This window comes from Bombina bombina, chromosome 4 (assembly GCF_027579735.1).
Source record: "Bombina bombina isolate aBomBom1 chromosome 4, aBomBom1.pri, whole genome shotgun sequence".
Lineage (NCBI taxonomy): Eukaryota > Metazoa > Chordata > Amphibia > Anura > Bombinatoridae > Bombina > Bombina bombina.
The window spans coordinates 881,521,734-881,540,119 of NC_069502.1; the positions used below are offsets into that span (position 1 = coordinate 881,521,734).

Below are 18,386 nucleotides of genomic sequence, written 5' to 3' on the forward strand. Positions count from 1 at the left end.
ACTTACCTGTACCCAAAACCCTTATATACAACATACGTGCACACTTACCTGTACCCAAAACCCTTATATACAACATACGTGCACATTTACCTGTACCCACAACCCTTACACACAACATACGTGTACACTTACCTGTACCCCGCAACCCTTATACACAACATATGTGCACACTTACCTGTACCCAAAACCCTTATATACAACATACGTGCACATTTACCTGTACCCACAACATACGTGTACACTTACCTGTACCCCGCAACCCTTATACACAACATATGTGCACACTTACCTGTACCCGCAACCCTTATACACAACATACGTGCACACTCACCTGAGCTGATACTGTCACTTGTTTCTTCATTTGGAGCTCCCAGCTGAGGCCTCGCCCACAAATCTTCTGTTATCACAAATTTCACTATATCAGCGCTATCTTCGTCTGTACAAATAAAGCAGATTCAGTTTCTATAACTTTACCATAAAACCTTTTATATTTCCTAGACAGACACTATCACCAGATAGAAACATTGTTTTTTTCCTTCTTATTGTTTAATTATTTTACAATGTTAAATCATACGTGCACACTCACCTGTAACTCACACCCCTTACACACATCATATGTGCACACTCACCTGTAACTCACACCCCTTACACACATCATATGTGCACACTCACCTGTAACTCACACACATTATACATGCACACTCATATTCCTCAGACACACCACACATGCAGAGTCACATGTAACTTGCACGCCTCACACATATCATACGGGCACACTCACCTGTAACTTACACATCACACGTGCACACTCACCTGTAACTCACACACATCACATATGCACAGTCACATGCAACTCTCAGCCCTCACACATCATACATGCACACTAACTTGTAACTTACATCCCTCACACACATCATACGTGCACATTCACCTGTAACTCACACACATCACACATGCACAGTCACATGTATCTCCCAGCCCTCACACTCATCATATGTGCACACTAACCTGTAACTAACATCCATTACACACATTATACATGCACACTAACCTGTAACACACATCATACGTGCACACTCATCTGTAACTGACAACACTCACGCACATCACACATGCACACTCACCTGTAGCTTAAACCGCTCACACATCATACGTGCACATTCATCTGTAACTCATACACATCACACATGCACAGTAACATGTAACTGTCAGCCCTCACACACATCACACGTGCACACTCCCCTGTAACTCACACACATCATACATGCACACTAACCTGTAACTTACATCCCTCACACACATCATACGTGCACACTCACCTGTAACTCACACACATCACACATGCACAGTCACATGTAACTCTCAGACCTCACACACATCATACATGCACACTAACCTGTAACTCACATCCCTTCCACACATTATACGTGCATACTAACCTGTAACACACATCCCTCACACACATTATACATGCACACTAACCTGTAACTCACACCCCTCACACACATAATACGTGCACACTCACCTCAACTGTAACTCACACCCCTCACACATATCATACGTGCACACTCACCTGTAACTCACACACATCACACATGCACAGTCATATGTAACTCTCAGACCTCACACACATCATACGTGCACACTAACCTGTAACTCACATCCCTTCCACACATTATACGTGCACACTAACCTGTAACTCACATCCCTCACACACATTATACGTGCACACTAACCTGTAACTGACACCCCTCACACACATCATACGTGCACACTCACCTGTAACTTACACCCCTCACACACATCATACATGCACACTAACCTGTAACTTACACCCCTAACACACTTCATACATGCACACTCACCTATAACTCACACATCATACTCGTACACGTACACTCACCTGTAACTCACATCCCTCACACACATCATACGTGCACACTAACCTGCAACTCAAACATCATACATGTACACTCACCTGTAACTCACATCCCTCACACATATCATATGTGCACACTAACCTGTAACTCACATCCCTCACACACATTATACGTGCACACTAACCTGTAACTCACACCCCTCACACACATCATACGTGCACAGTCACCTCACCTGTAACTCACACCCCTGACACACATCACACATGCACACTCACACACCTCATATGTGCACACTCACCTGTAACTTACACCCCTCACACACACATCATGCATGCACAGTCACACTCACCTATAACTCACACATCATACATATACACTTACCTGTAACTCACACCCCTCACACACATCATTTATGCACACTCACCTGTAACTCACACCCCTCACACACATCATTCATGCACACTCACCTGTAACTCACACCCCTCACACACATCATACATGAACACTAACCTGTAACTCACACCCCTCACACACATCATTCATGAACACTAACCTGTAACTCACATCCCTCACACACATCATAAGAGCAGACTAACCTGTAATTCACCCCCTCACACACATCATATGTGCACATTTACCTGTAACTCACATCCTTCACACTTCATACGTGCACACTCATCTGTAACTCACAAACATCACATGTGCACACTCACATGTGATACTGTCACTAGTTTCCTCATCTGGAGTTTCCAGCTGTTGCTTTACACTCTGATCTTCTATTATCTCAGCTTTCACTATATCAGCTTTATCTTCATCTGTACAAATAAAGCAGATTCAGTTTTTATATCACATGATCTAGTTTTATAACTTTGCCATAAAACAGTTTGTGTATTTCCCAGACAGACAATAGCACCAGATACAAACACACTGTAGTGCTTTTCCTTTATTCTCTGACTTATCAAATATCTTTTTTAGGAATAGACCAATATATATCGGAGCGGCCGATTTTTATGGCTGATATTTGGAATTTCTGAAAACAGAATTTATGCTTACCTGATAAATTACTTTCTCCAACGGTGTGTCCGGTCCACGGCGTCATCCTTACTTGTGGGAATATCTCTTCCCCAACAGGAAATGGCAAAGAGTCCCAGCAAAGCTGGCCATATAGTCCCTCCTAGGCTCCGCCCACCCCAGTCATTCGACCGACGGACAGGAGGAAAAAATAGGAGAAACCATATGGTGTCGTGGTGACTGTAGTTAGAGAAAATAATTAATCGGACCTGATTAAAAAACCAGGGCGGGCCGTGGACCGGACACACCGTTGGAGAAAGTAATTTATCAGGTAAGCATAAATTCTGTTTTCTCCAACATTGGTGTGTCCGGTCCACGGCGTCATCCTTACTTGTGGGAACCAATACCAAAGCTTTAGGACACGGATGAAGGGAGGGAGCAAATCAGGTCACCTAAACGGAAGGCACCACGGCTTGCAAAACCTTTCTCCCAAAAATAGCCTCCGAAGAAGCAAAAGTATCAAATTTGTAAAATTTGGCAAAAGTGTGCAGTGAAGACCAAGTCGCTGCCTTACATATCTGATCAACAGAAGCCTCGTTCTTGAAGGCCCATGTGGAAGCTACAGCCCTAGTGGAGTGAGCTGTGATTCTTTCAGTAGGCTGCCATCCGGCAGTCTCATAAGCCAATCGGATGATGCTTTTAAGCCAAAAAGAAAGAGAGGTAGAAGTTGCTTTTTGACCTCTCCTTTTACCAGAATAGACGACAAACAGAGAAGAAGTTTGTCTGAAGTCTTTCGTAGCTTCTAAGTAGAATTTTAGAGCACGGACTACATCTAAATTGTGTAGCAAACGTTCCTTCTTTGAAACTGGATTCGGACACAAAGAAGGTACAACTATCTCCTGATTAATATTTTTGTTGGAAACAACCTTTGGTAGAAAACCAGGCTTAGTACGCAAAACAACCTTATCTGAATGGAACACCAGATAGGGTGGAGTACATTGTAGAGCAGATAACTCAGAAACTCTTCTAGCAGAAGAAATAGCAACCAAAAACAAAACTTTCCAAGATAACAACTTAATATCTACGGAATGTAAAGGTTCAAACGGAACCCCTTGAAGAACTGAAAGAACTAGATTTAAACTCCAGGGAGGAGTCAAAGGTCTGTAAACAGGCTTGATCCGAACCAAAGCCTGAACAAATGCTTGAACATCTGGCACAACTGCCAGTCGTTTGTGCAGTAGGACAGATGAAGCAGAAATCTGTCCCTTTAGAGAACTTGCAGATAATCCTTTATCCAAACCTTCTTGTAGAAAGGAAAGAATCCTAGGAATCTTTATCTTATTCCATGGGAATCCCTTGGATTCACACCAGCAGATATATCTTTTCCATATTTTATGGTAAATCTTTCTAGTTACCGGTTTTCTGGCTTGAACCAGAGTATCTATCACGGAATCTGAAAACCCACGCTTTGATAGAATCAAGAGTTCAATCTCCAAGCCGTCAGCTGGAGGGAGACCAGATTTGGATGTTCGAATGGACCCTGAACAAGAAGGTCCTGTCTCAAAGGTAGCTTCCATGGTGGAACCGATGACATATTCACCAGGTCTGCATACCAAGTCCTGCGTGGCCACGCAGGAGCTATCAAGATCACAGAGGCCCTCTCCTGTTTGATCCTGGCTACAAGCCTGGGAATGAGAGGAAACGGTGGAAACACATAAGCTAGGTTGAAGGTCCAAGGCGCTACTAGTGCATCCACTAGAGTCGCCTTGGGATCCCTGGATCTGGACCCGTAGCAAGGAACCTTGAAGTTCTGACGGGACGCCATCAGATCCATATCTGGAATGCCCCATAGTTGCGTCAACTGGGCAAAGATCTCCGGGTGGAGTTCCCACTCCCCCGGATGGAATGTCTGACGACTCAAATAATCCGCTTCCCAGTTTTCCACACCTAGAATGTGGATCGCAGATAGGTGGCAGGAGTGATTCTCCACCCATTGTATTATTTTGGTCACTTCTTTCATCGCCAGGGAACTCCTTGTTCCCCCCTGATGATTGATATACGCAACAGTCGTCATGTTGTCTGATTGGAATCTTATGAATCTGGCCTTTGCTAGCTGAGGCCAAGCCTTGAGAGCATTGAATATCGCTCTTAGTTCCAGAATGTTTATCGGGAGAAGAGACTCTTCCCGAGACCACAGTCCCTGAGCTTTCAGGGATTCCCAGACCGCGCCCCAGCCCACTAGGCTGGCGTCGGTCGTGACGATGACCCACTCTGGACTGCGGAAGCTCATTCCCTGGGATAGGTGATCCTGGGTTAGCCACCAACGGAGTGAGTCTCTGGTCTTCTGATCTACTTGAATCACTGGAGACAAGTCTGTATAATCCCCATTCCACTGTTTCAGCATGCACAGTTGTAATGGTCTTAGATGAATTCGCGCAAAAGGAACTATGTCCATTGCTGCAACCATCAATCCTACTACTTCCATGCACTGAGCTACGGAAGGACGAGGAATAGAATGAAGAACTTGACAAGCGTTTAGAAGTTTTGACTTTCTGACATCTGTCAAGAAAATCCTCATTTCTAAGGAATCTATTATTGTTCTCGACGGAGACAGGGAACTTTTTTCTATGTTCACCTTCTATCCGTGAGATCTGAGAAAGGCCAGAACGATGTCTGAGTGAGCCTTTGCCTTTGAAAGAGACGACGCTTGTACTAGAATGTCGTCCAAGTACGGTACTACTGCAATGCCCCTTGGTCTTAGAACCGCTAGAAGGGATCCGAGTACCTTTGTGAAAATCCTTGGAGCAGTGGCTAACCCGAATGGGAGGGCCACAAACTGGTAATGTTTGTCCAGAAAGGCGAACCTTAGGAACTGATGATGTTCCTTGTGGATAGGGATATGTAGATACGCATCCTTTAGATCCACGGTAGTCATAAATTGACCTTCCTGAATTGTGGGTTGAATCGTTCGAATGGTTTCCATCTTGAACGATGGTACTCTGAGAAATTTGTTTAGGATCTTTAGATCCAGGATTGGTCTGAAAGTTCCCTCTTTTTTGGGAACCACAAACAGATTTGAGTAAAATCCCATTCCTTGTTCCGCCATTGGAACTGGGTGTATCACTCCCATCTTTAACAGGTCTTCTACACAATGTAAGAATGCCTGTCTCTTTATTTGGTTTGAGGATAAGTGAGACATGTGGAACCTTCCCCTTGGGGGTAGTTCCTTGAATTCCAGAAGATAACCCTGAGAAACTATTTCTAGCGTCCAGGGATCCTGAACATCTCTTGCCCAAGCCTGAGCAAAGAGAGAGAGTCTGCCCCCCACTAGATCCGGTCCTGGATCGGGGGCTACTCCTTCATGCTGTTTTGTTAGCAGCGGCAGGCTTCTTGGCCTGCTTACCCTTGTTCCAGCCTTGCATCGGTTTCCAGGCTGGTTTGGTCTGTGAGGTATTACCCTCTTGTTTAGAGGATGCAGAATTAGAGCCCGGTCCGTTCCTGAAATTACGAAAGGAACGAAAATTAGACTTATTCTTGGCTTTGAAAGGCCTATCTTGTGGGAGGGCGTGGCCCTTTCCCCCAGTGATGTCTGAGATAATCTCTTTCAATTCTGGCCCGAAGAGAGTTTTACCCTTGAAGGGGATATTAAGCAATTTTGTCTTGGATGATACATCCGCTGACCAAGACTTTAGCCAAAGCGCTCTGCGCGCCACAATTGCAAACCCTGAATTTTTCGCCGCTAATCTAGCTATTTGCAAAGCGGCATCTAAAATAAAAGAGTTAGCCAACTTAAGTGCATGAACTCTGTCCATAACCTCCTCATATGGAGTCTCTCTACTGAGCGACTTTTCTAGTTCCTCGAACCAGAACCACGCTGCTGTAGTGACAGGAACAATGCACGAAATGGGTTGAAGAAGGTAACCTTGCTGTATAAAAATCTTTTTAAGCAAACCCTCCAATTTTTTATCCATAGGATCTTTGAAGGCACAATTATCCTCGATAGGAATAGTAGTGCGCTTGTTTAGAGTAGAAACTGCCCCCTCGACCTTAGGGACTGTCTGCCATAAGTCCTTTCTGGGGTCGACCATAGGAAATAATTTCTTAAATATAGGAGGGGGGAACAAAAGGTATGCCGGGCTTCTCCCATTCCTTATTCACTATGTCCGCCACCCGCTTGGGTATAGGAAAAGCGTCGGGGTGCACCGGAACCTCTAGGAACTTGTCCATCTTGCATAATTTTTCTGGAATGACCAGGTTGTCACAATCATCCAGAGTAGATAACACCTCCTTAAGCAGTGCGCGGAGATGTTCTAATTTAAATTTAAATGTCACAACATCAGGTTCAGCCTGTTGGGAAATTTTTCCTGAATCTGAAATTTCCCCATCTGACAAAACCTCCCTCATGGCCCCTTCAGATTGGTGTGAGGGTATGACAGAACAATTATCATCAGCGCCCTCCTGCTCTTCAGCGTTTAAAACAGAGCAATCGCGCTTTCTCTGATATGCAGGCATTTTGGATAAAATATTTGCTATGGAGTTATCCATTACAGCCGTCAATTGTTGCATGGTAATAAGCATTGGCGCGCTAGAAGTACTAGGTGCCTCCTGCGTGGGCAAAACTGGTGTAGACACAGAAGGAGATGATGTAGAACCATGTCTACTCCCTTCATCTGATGAATCACCTTGGGCAACTTCATTATCTGTGACAGTACTGTCCTTACTTTGTTTGGACGCTTTAGCACAATTATCACATAATTTAGAAGGGGGAGACACATTGACTTTCATACATATAGAACATAGCTTATCTGAAGGCACAGACATGTTAAACAGGCTTAAACTTGTCAGTAAAACACAAAAAACGTTTTAAATCAAAACCGTTACTGTCTCTTTAAATTTTAAACAGAGCACACTTTATTACTGAATATGTGAAAAAATATGAAGGAATTGTTCAAAATTTACCAAAATTTCACCACAGTGTCTTAAAGCATTAAAAGTATTGCACACCAATTTTCAGAGCTTTAACCCTTAAAATAACGAAACCGGAGCTGGTTACAGTTAACCCCTCTACAGTCCCAGCTACAGCCTTTGCTGCGACTCTACCAAACCCAGAGGGGAATACGATACCAAATGACGCCTTCTAGGAACTTTTCCAACTATTTTCAGGTCCTCACACATGCATCTGCATGTCTTGCTCTCAAAAACAACTGCGCAGTAATGGCGCGAAAATGAGGCTCAGCCTACAACTGGGAAGGCCCTTCCTGACTGGAAAAGGTGTCTAACATAGTGCCTGACGTTAAAAAACGTTCCCCAAGTTTATAAATGTGAAATACCAGCATAAACATGTATAAAATGCCCAAATAAAGCAATCGATTTTGCCCATAAAAGTGTCTACCAGTTTTATAGCCCATATTAAGCCCTTTATTCTGCTTGAGACTAAGAAAATGGCTTACCGGTCCCCATGAGGGGAAATGACAGCCTTCCAGCATTACACAGTCTTGTTAGAAATATGGCTAGTCATACCTTAAGCAGAAAAGTCTGCTACTGTTTCCCCCAACTGAAGTTACTTCATCTCAACAGTCCTATGTGGAAACAGCAAAGGATTTTAGTTACTGTCTGCTAAAATCATCTTCCTCTCATTAACAGAATTCTTCATCTCTTTCTGTTTCAGAGTAAATAGTACATAACAGCACTATTTTAAAATAACAAACTCTTGATAGTAGAATAAAAAAAACTACAACTAAACACCACATACTCTTAACCATCTCCGTGGAGATGTTGCCTGTGCAACGGCAAAGAGAATGACTGGGGTGGGCGGAGCCTAGGAGGGACTATATGGCCAGCTTTGCTGGGACTCTTTGCCATTTCCTGTTGGGGAAGAGATATTCCCACAAGTAAGGATGACGCCGTGGACCGGACACACCAATGTTGGAGAAATATCGGTATCGGCCAGAAACTTACCAATATTACCGATATGGAGCAAATCAAAAGAAATTTAGCTCTGTGTACTTCAGGGAAACTATGTAGTTTTAAGTGACACAAATCATCTATAGCACATATAAGCTGGACATTGCATAGCATCTAATAATAAAAACATAATTTATGTAAGAACTTACCTGATAAATTCATTTCTTTCATATTAGCAAGAGTCCATGAGCTAGTGACGTATGGGATATACATTCCTACCAGGAGGGGCAAAGTTTCCCAAACCTTAAAATGCCTATAAATACACCCCTCACCACACCCACAATTCAGTTTAACGAATAGCCAAGAAGTGAGGTGATAAGAAAGGAGCGAAAGCATAAAAAACCCCAAAATTTATGCTTACCTGATAAATGTATTTCTCTTGTAGTGTAGTCAGTCCACGGGTCATCCATTACTTATGGGATTATATCTCCTTCCCAACAGGAAGTTGCAAGAGGATCACCCAAAGCAGAGCTGCTATATAGCTCCTCCCCTCACATGTCATATCCAGTCATTCGACCGAAACAAGGCGAGAAAGGAGAAACCATAGGGTGCAGTGGTGACTGGTGTTTAATTAAAATTTAAACCTGCCTTAAAGACAGGGCGGGCCGTGGACTGACTACACTACAAGAGAAATAAATTTATCAGGTAAGCATAAATTATGTTTTCTCTTGTTAAGTGTAGCCAGTGCACGGGTCATCCATTACTTATGGGATACCAATACCAAAGCAAAAAGTACACGGATGATGGGAGGGACAAGGCAGGAACTTTAAACGGAAGGAACCACTGCCTGAAGAACCTTTCTCCCAAAAATACCAAGTTGCAGCCTTGCAAATCTGTTCAACAGAGGCCTCATTCTTAAAGGCCCAGGTGGAAGCCACAGCTCTAGTGGAATGAGCTGTAATTCTTTCAGGAGGCTGCTGTCCAGCAGTCTCATAGGCTAAACATATTATGCTACGAAGCCAAAAAGAGAGAGAGGTAGCCGAAGCCTTTTGACCTCTTCTCTGTCCAGAGTAAACGACAAACAGAGAAGAAGTTTGACGAAAATCCTTAGTTGCCTGCAAATAGAACTTCAGAGCACGGACTACGTCCAGATTATGCAAAAGTCGTTCCTTCTTTGAAGAAGGGTTAGGACACAAAGATGGAACAACAAACTCTTGATTGATATTCCTGTTAGAAACTACCTTAGGTAAGAACCCAGGTTTAGTACGCAGAACTACCTTGTCTGAATGAAAAATTAGATAAGGAGAATCACAATGTAAGGCAGATAACTCAGAGACTCTTCGAGCCGAGGAAATAGCCATCAAAAACAGAACTTTCCAAGATAACAGCTTGATATCAATGGAATGAAGGGGTTCAAATGGAACACCTTGCAAAACGTTAAGAACTAAGTTTAAGCTCCTCGGCGGAGCAACAGTCTTAAACACAGGCTTAATCCTAGCCAAAGCCTGACAAAAAGCCTGAACGTCTGGAACTTCAGCCAGACGTTTGTGTAGAAGAATAGACAGAGCCGAAATCTGTCCCTTTAACGAACTAGCAGATAAGCCCTTTTCTAAACCCTCTTGTAGAAAAGACAATATCCTAGGAATCCTAACCTTACTCCATGAGTAACTCTTGGATTCGCACCAATATAAATATTTACGCCATATCTTATGGTAAATTTTTCTGGTAACAGGTTTCCGAGCCTGTATTAAAGTATCAATAACCGACTCCGAGAAGCCACGCTTTGATAGAATCAAGCGTTCAATCTCCATGCAGTCAGTCTCCGAGAAATTAGATTTGGATGGTTGAAAAGACCCTGAATTAGAAGGTCCTGCCTCAGAGGCAGCGACCATGGTGGACAGGACGACATGTCCACTAGGTCTGTATACCAGGTCCTGCGTGGCCACGCAGGCGCTACCAAAATCAACGATGCTCTCTCCTGTTTGATCTTGGCAATCAGTCGAGGCAGCATCGGGAATGGTGGAAACACATAAGCCATGTTGAAGACCCAAGGGGCTGTCAGAGCATCTATCAGCGCCGCTCCCGGGTCCCTGGATCTGGATCCGTAACAAGGAAGCTTGGCGTTCTGGCGAGATGCCATGAGATCCAGATCTGGTTTGCCCCAACGACGAATCAGTTGAGCGAAGACCTCCGGATGAAGTTCACACTCCCCCGGATGAAAAGTCTGGCGACTTAGAAAATCCGCCTCCCAGTTCTCCACGCCTGGGATGTAGATCGCTGACAGGTGGCAAGAGTGAGACTCTGCCCAGCGAATTATCTTTGAGACTTCCAACATCGCTAGGGAACTCCTGGTTCCCCCTTGATGGTTGATGTAAGCCACAGTCGTGATGTTGTCCGACTGAAATCTGATGAACCTCAGAGTTGCTAACTGAGGCCAAGCTAGAAGAGCATTGAATATTGCTCTTAACTCCAGAATATTTATTGGGAGGAGTTTCTCCTCCTGAGTCCATGATCCCTGAGCCTTCAGGGAATTCCAGACTGCGCCCCAACCTAGAAGGCTGGCATCTGTTGTTACAATCGTCCAATCTGGCCTGCGAAAGGTCATCCCCTTGGACAGATGGGGCCGAGAAAGCCACCATAGAAGAGAATCTCTGGTCTCTTGATCCAGATTTAGTAGAGGGGACAAATCTGAGTAATCCCCATTCCACTGACTGAGCATGCACAATTGCAGTGGTCTGAGATGCAGGCGCGCAAATGGTACTATGTCCATTGCCGCAACCATTAAGCCGATTACTTCCATGCACTGAGCTACTGACGGGTGTGGAATGGAATGAAGGGCACGGCAAATATTCTGAAGCTTTAATAAACTGGACTCCGTCAGGTAAATTTTCATCTCTACAGAATCTATAAGAGTTCATAGGAAGGGAACCCTTGTGAGTGGTAATAGAGAACTCTTTTCCACATTCACCTTCCACCCATGCAACCTCAGAAACGCCAGAACTATCTCTGTGTGAGACTTGGCAATTTGAAAACTTGACGCTTGTATCAGAATGTCGTCTAGGTACGGAGCCACCGCTATGCCTCGCGGTCTTAGTACCGCCAGAAGAGAGCCCAGAACCTTTGTAAAGATTCTCGGGGCCGTAGCCAACCCGAAGGGAAGAGCTACAAACTGGTAATGCCTGTCTAGAAAGGCAAACCTCAGGAATCGGTGATGATTCTTGTGAATCGGAATGTGAAGGTAGGCATCCTTTAAGTCCACTGTGGTCATGTACTGACCCTCTTCGATCATGGGTAGGATGGTTCGAATAGTTTCCATTTTGAATGATGGAACTCTTAGGAATTTGTTTAAGATCTTTAGGTCCAAGATTGGTCTGAAGGTTCCCTCTTTCTTGGGGACCACAAACAGATTTGAGTAAAATCCTTGCCCTTGTTCCGTCCGCGGAACTGGGTGGATCACCCCCATTAATAAGAGGTCTTGTACACAGCGTAGAAACGCCTCTTTCTTTATTTGGTTTGCTGATAACCTTGAAAGATGAAATCTCCCTTGTGGAGGAGAAGCTTTGAAGTCCAGAAGTTATCCCTGAGATATGATCTCCAACGCCCAGGGATCCTGGACATCTCTTGCCCAAGCCTGGGCGAAGAGAGATAGTCTGCCCCCCACTAGATCCGTTTCCGGATAGGGGGCCCTCTCTTCATGCTGTCTTAGGGGCAGAAGTAGGTTTTCTGGCCTGCTTGCCCTTGTTCCAGGACTGGTTAGCTTTCCAGCCCTGTCTGTAACGAGCAACAGTTCCTTCCTGTTTTGGAGCTGAGGAAGTTGATGCTGCTCCTGCCTTGAAGTTACGAAAGGCACGAAAATTAGACTGTTTGGCCTTTGATTTGGCCTTGTCCTGAGGAAGAGTATGACCCTTACCCCCAGTAATGTCAGCAATAATTTCTTTCAAGCCGGGCCCGAACAAGGTCTGCCCTTTGAAAGGAATATTAAGCAATTTAGATTTAGAAGTCACGTCAGCTGACCATGATTTAAGCCATAGTGCTCTGCGCGCTTGGATGGCGAAACCAGAGTTCTTAGCCGTTAATTTGGTTAAATGTACAACAGCATCAGAAACAAATGCGTTAGCTAGCTTAAGTGCTTTAAGCTTGTTCATAATCTCATCCAATGGAGCTGTGCGAATGGCCTCTTCCAGAGACTCAAACCAGAATGCCGCAGCGGCAGTGACAGGCGCAATGCATGCAAGAGGCTGTAAGATAAAACCTTGTTGAACAAAAATTTTCTTAAGGTAACCTTCTAATTTTTTATCCATTGGATCTGAAAAAGCACAACTATCCTCCACCGGGATAGTGGTACGCTTAGCCAAAGTAAAAACTGCTCCCTCCACCCTAGGGACCGTCTGCCATAAGTCCCGTGTGGTGGCGTCTATTGGAAACATTTTCCTAAATATAGGAGGGGGGGATAAGGGCACACCGGGCCTATCCCACTCCTTGCTAATAATCTCTGTAAGCCTCTTAGGTATAGGAAAAACGTCAGTACACACCGGTACCGCATAGTATCTATCCAGCCTACATAATTTCTCTGGAATTGCAACCGTGTTACAATCATTCAGAGCTGCTAATACCTCCCCTAGCAGTACGCGGAGGTTTTCAAGCTTAAATTTAAAATTAGAAATCTCTGAATCCAGTCTCCCTGGATCAGATCCGTCACCCACAGAATGAAGCTCTCCGTCCTCATGTTCTGCAAATTGTGACGCAGTATCAGACATGGCTCTCCCATCATCAGCGCGCTCTGTCCTTAACCCCGAGCAATCGCGCTTGCCTCTTAATTCTGGCAATTTAGATAAAACCTCGGTCATAACAGTAGCCATGTCTTGCAAAGTGATTTGTATGGGCCTCTCTGATGTACTTGGCGCCACAATATCACGCACCTCCTGAGCGGGAGGCGAAGGTACTGACACGTGAGGAGAGTTAGTCAGCATAACTTCCCCCTCGTTGTCTGGTGATAATTTCTTTACATGTAAAGATTGACTTTTATTTAAAGTGGCATCAATGCATTTAGTACACAAATTTCTATGGGACTCCACATTGGCCTTCAAACATAGTGAACAAGCAGATTCATCTGTGTCAGACATGTTTAAACAGACTAGCAATGAGACTAACAAGCTTGGAAAATACTTCAAATAAATTTACAAGCAATATAAAAAACGCTACTGCGCCTTTAAGAAGCACAAAAAGCTGCCACAGTTGAAATAACAATGAACCAAATCAGTTATAGCAACCAAAATTTCACAGTAAATGAATTACATTAGCAAAGGATTGCACCCACCAGCAAATGGATGATTAACCCCTTAATACCCAAAAACGGATATCAACTTAACAAATAAGGTTTTTATCACAGTCAAACACACTGTCACAGGTCTGCTGTGATTGATTACCTCCCTCAAAATGTTTTTTGATGACCCCTGAGCTCTCTAGGGACGTCCTGGATCATGGAGGATGAAGTAGGAAGACTGTGACTGAATTTTTACTGCGCAAAAAAGCGCTAAAATAGGCCCCTCCCACTCATATTACAACAGTGGGAAATCTCAGTTAACTGTTTCTATGCAGAAATAAACGTTAGCCATGTGGAAAAATCATGCCCCAATAAGTTTTATCACCAAGTACCTCACAAAAAACGATTAACATGCCAGTAAACGTTTTGAACATTAAAAGATTATGAAGTGTTATTAATAAGCCTGCTATCAGTCGCTTTTACTGCAGTTAAGGCTCAAACATTACTTCAGCATTAACAGTATTTTCTTAGACAAATTCCATTCCCTAGAAAAATACTTCAGTGCACGTACACTAATCAGCCTAATACCAGTCGCTACCACTGCATTCAAGGCTGTACTTACATTACATTGGTAACAGCAGTATTTTCTAGTCAATTCCATTCCTTAGAAAAGTAATTTACTGCACATACCTCGTTTGCAGGGGGGCCCCGCATGCTATTCCCCTTTCTGAAGTTACCTCACTCCTCAGAATGTGCGAGAAACAGCCAGTGGATCTTAGTTACTTCTGCTAAGATCATAGAAAACGCAGGCAGATTCTTCTTCTAATACTGCCTGAGAACAAACAGCACACTCCGGTGCCATTTAAAATAACAAACTTTTGATTGAAGACATAAACTAAGTTTAAAAACACCACAGACCTCTCACAACGACCTATCTATGTTGAGTTGCAAGAGAATGACTGGATATGACATGTGAGGGGAGGAGCTATATAGCAGCTCTGCTTTGGGTGATCCTCTTGCAACTTCCTGTTGGGAAGGAGATATAATCCCATAAGTAATGGATGACCCGTGGACTGACTACACTTAACAAGAGAAATAAGGAATTGGAATAAATGTGCTTTATACAAAAAAATCATAACCACCACAAAAAGGGTGGGCCTCATGGACTCTTGCTAATATGAAAGAAATGAATTTATCAGGTAAGTTCTTACATAAATTATGTTTTCTTTCATGTAATTAGCAAGAGTCCATGAGCTAGTGACGTATGGGAACGTATGGGATAGCAGATACCCAAGATGTGGAACTTCCACGCAAGAGTTACTAGAGAGGGAGGGATAAAATAAAGACAGCCAATTCCGCTGAAAAATTAATCCACTACCCAAATCAAAAGTTTCAATTTTTATAATGAAAAAAACTGAAGTTATAGGCAGAAGAATCAAACCTAAACAGCTGCCTGAAGTACTATTCTACCAAAAACTGCTTCTGAAGAAGAGAAAACATCAAAATGGTAGAATTTAGTAAAAATATGCAAAGAAGACCAAGTCATTGCTTTGCAAATCTGATCAACAGAAGCTTCATTCTTAAAAGTCCAGGAAGTAGAAACTGACCTAGTAGAATGAGCCGAAATCCTCTGAGGCGGGGATTAACCCGACTCCAAATAAGCAAGATGAATCAAAAAAGCTTTAACCAAGATGGAAAAGAAATGACAGAAGCCTTCTGACCTTTCCTAAAACCAGAAAAAAATAACAAATAGACTAGAAGTCTTTCTGAAATCTGAGTAGCTTCAACATAATCTCAAAACTCTTACCTCATCCAAAGAATGTAAGAATCTCTCCAAAGAATTCTTAGTATTAGGACACAAGGAAGGGACAATAATTCCACTACTAATGTTGTTAAAAATTCACAACTTTAGGTAAAAATTGAAAAGAAGACAGCAAAACCACCTTATCCTGATGAAAAATCAGAAAAAGGAGACTCGCAAGAAAGAGCAGATAATTCAAAAACTGTTCTAGCTGAACAGATGTCTAAAAGGAACAATACTTTCCATGAAAGTAATTTAAATGTCCAAAGAAAGCTCATGCTCAAACGGAAGAGCCTGTAAAGCCCTCAGAACCAAATTAAGGAACTTGCAGACAAAAACCCTTATCTAAACCATCCTGAAGAAACTATAAAATCCTAGGAATTCTAAAAGAATGCCAAGAGAATTTATGAGAAGAGCATCAAGAGATGTAAATCTTTCAAATTCGATAATACATCTTACTAGACACAGATTTATGAGCCTGCAACATAGTATTAATCACTGAGTCAGAGAAATTTCAAAAACTAAGTACTAAGCGTTAAATCTCCATACCATCAAATTAATAATTTGAGTTCCTGATGGATAAAATGAATGTTAAGATATAAGGTCTGGCCTTAATGGAAGTGACCAAGATTGGCAACTGGACATCCGAACAAGAACCATATACCAAAACCTGTGTGGCCATGCTGGAGCCACCAGCAACACAAAAGATTGCTCCCTGATGATTTTGAAAATCACTCTAAAAAGAAGAACCAGAGGCGAAAAGATATAGGCAGATTGATAACTCCAAGGAAGTGTCAATGCATACACTGCTTCCGCCAGAGGATCCCCGGACCTGAATAGGCTCCTGGGAAGTTCCTTGTTTAGATGAGATGCCATCAAATCTATTTCTGGAAGCCCTCACATCTGAACAATTTGAAAAAATACATCTGGGTAAAGAGACCATTCTCCCAGATGTAAAGCTTGATTGACAGAGATAATCCACTTCCCAATTGTCTATACCTGGGAAATGGACCGCAGAAATTAGACAGGAGCTGGATTTAGCCCAAGCAAGTATCCGAGATACTTCTTTCACAGCCTAAGTACTGAGAGTCCCACCCTGATGATTGACATACGCCACAGTTGTGACATTATCTGTCTGAAAAACAATAACGTCTCTTTCTTCAAAAAGAAGCCAAAACTGAAGAACTCTGAAAAATGCACGGAGTTCCAAAATATCGATCGGTAATCTCGCCTTCTGAGATTTCCAAACCCCTTGTGCTGACAGAGATCCCCAGACAGCCTCCCAACCTTAAAGACTTGCATCTGTAGTGATCATGGTCCAGGCTGAATGAACCGAAGAGACCCGTAGAACTATATGATAGTGATCTAACCACCAAATCAAAGATAGTTGAACATTGGGATTCAAAGATATAAAAAGTGATATCCTAGAATCCCTGCACCATTAATTCAGTATAAAAAAAACTGGAAAGGTTTCTTATGAAAATGAGCAAAGGGAATCGAATCCAATGCTGCAGCCATAGTGCCTAAAACTTCCATGCATATAGCAAGTGAAGGAAATAATAGAGACTGAAGGTTCCGACAAACGGAACCCAATAAAATTGTCACTTGTCTGCTAGAGACAAAGACATTGACACAATCTATCTGGAAACCTGAAAAAAGGTGACCCTTGTCTGAGGAATCAAGGAGCTTTTGATAAAAAGATACTTTAACCATGTCTTGAAGCAAAAACAAAGTTGAATCATATGAGATTCCGCAGAATGAAAAGACTGAGCCAGTACCACGAGACCGTCCAAATAAGGAAAAACTGAGAACCTTGAAAAGATTCTTAGAGCTGTCGCTAGACCAAAAGGAAAAGCAACAAATTGGTAATGCTTGTCAAAAAAAGAGAATCTCAGAAAATGAAAATAATCTGAATGAAAACAGAAAATGAAGATATGCATCTATTGTATCTATTGTAAACTAATAATGCCATTACTTACCAAAAAGGCAGAATAGACCATATAAACTCCATTCTAAAAGATGGTATAGTTATATGACAATTCAAAAATATTTTCTATCTTTGAAATAATGAATAGTTTTGAATAAAACCCCCAAATCCTGTTCCTAAAAAGGAACTGGTATAAATACCCCAGAAAACTCCAGGTCTGAGCAGCGCCTTGAGCCCCAAAGGGTGACCAGCCGCGCTTCACAAGTACCCAATACATATAGGACTGAAACACACTTCAGGAAAGTGTGAGCCTTACTGGAATAGCTGGAATATGTTAGAGAGAGAAAAAAATACTTCTCACAGACGGTTTTACTCTGAATCCTATTCTGTATCCAAATCTAAGAAGTTTGGACCGAATTGAACCAAACAAATTTTTTAAAAAAGTCTTAACCTGCCCCTTACCAGCTAAGCTGGAATAAGAACTGCACCTAAATGCAAATTTGGGGAGCTGACTTTGATTTTTTAAATGGCTTAAATTGAATGAAGAAAACTTCCAATTATAAACATGTTACTTGGGGAAGAATTTAGAATTCCGTTCCT

At 42.7% G+C, this 18,386-nt stretch overlaps 1 protein-coding gene across 1 annotated transcript in view; it reads right to left on the minus strand.

The window, feature by feature from the left end:
- The window catches only part of LOC128657427 (zinc finger protein 2-like), a 223,680-nt gene that overhangs the window by 62,171 nt on the left and 143,123 nt on the right, over positions 1-18,386 (minus strand). The window contains exons 8-9 of the mRNA XM_053711779.1: positions 2,594-2,695; positions 332-436 (exon numbers count right to left, since the gene is read on the minus strand). Coding sequence (XP_053567754.1) covers positions 332-436; positions 2,594-2,695 — 207 coding nt within the window. The remainder of the gene's footprint in view (positions 1-331; positions 437-2,593; positions 2,696-18,386) is intronic.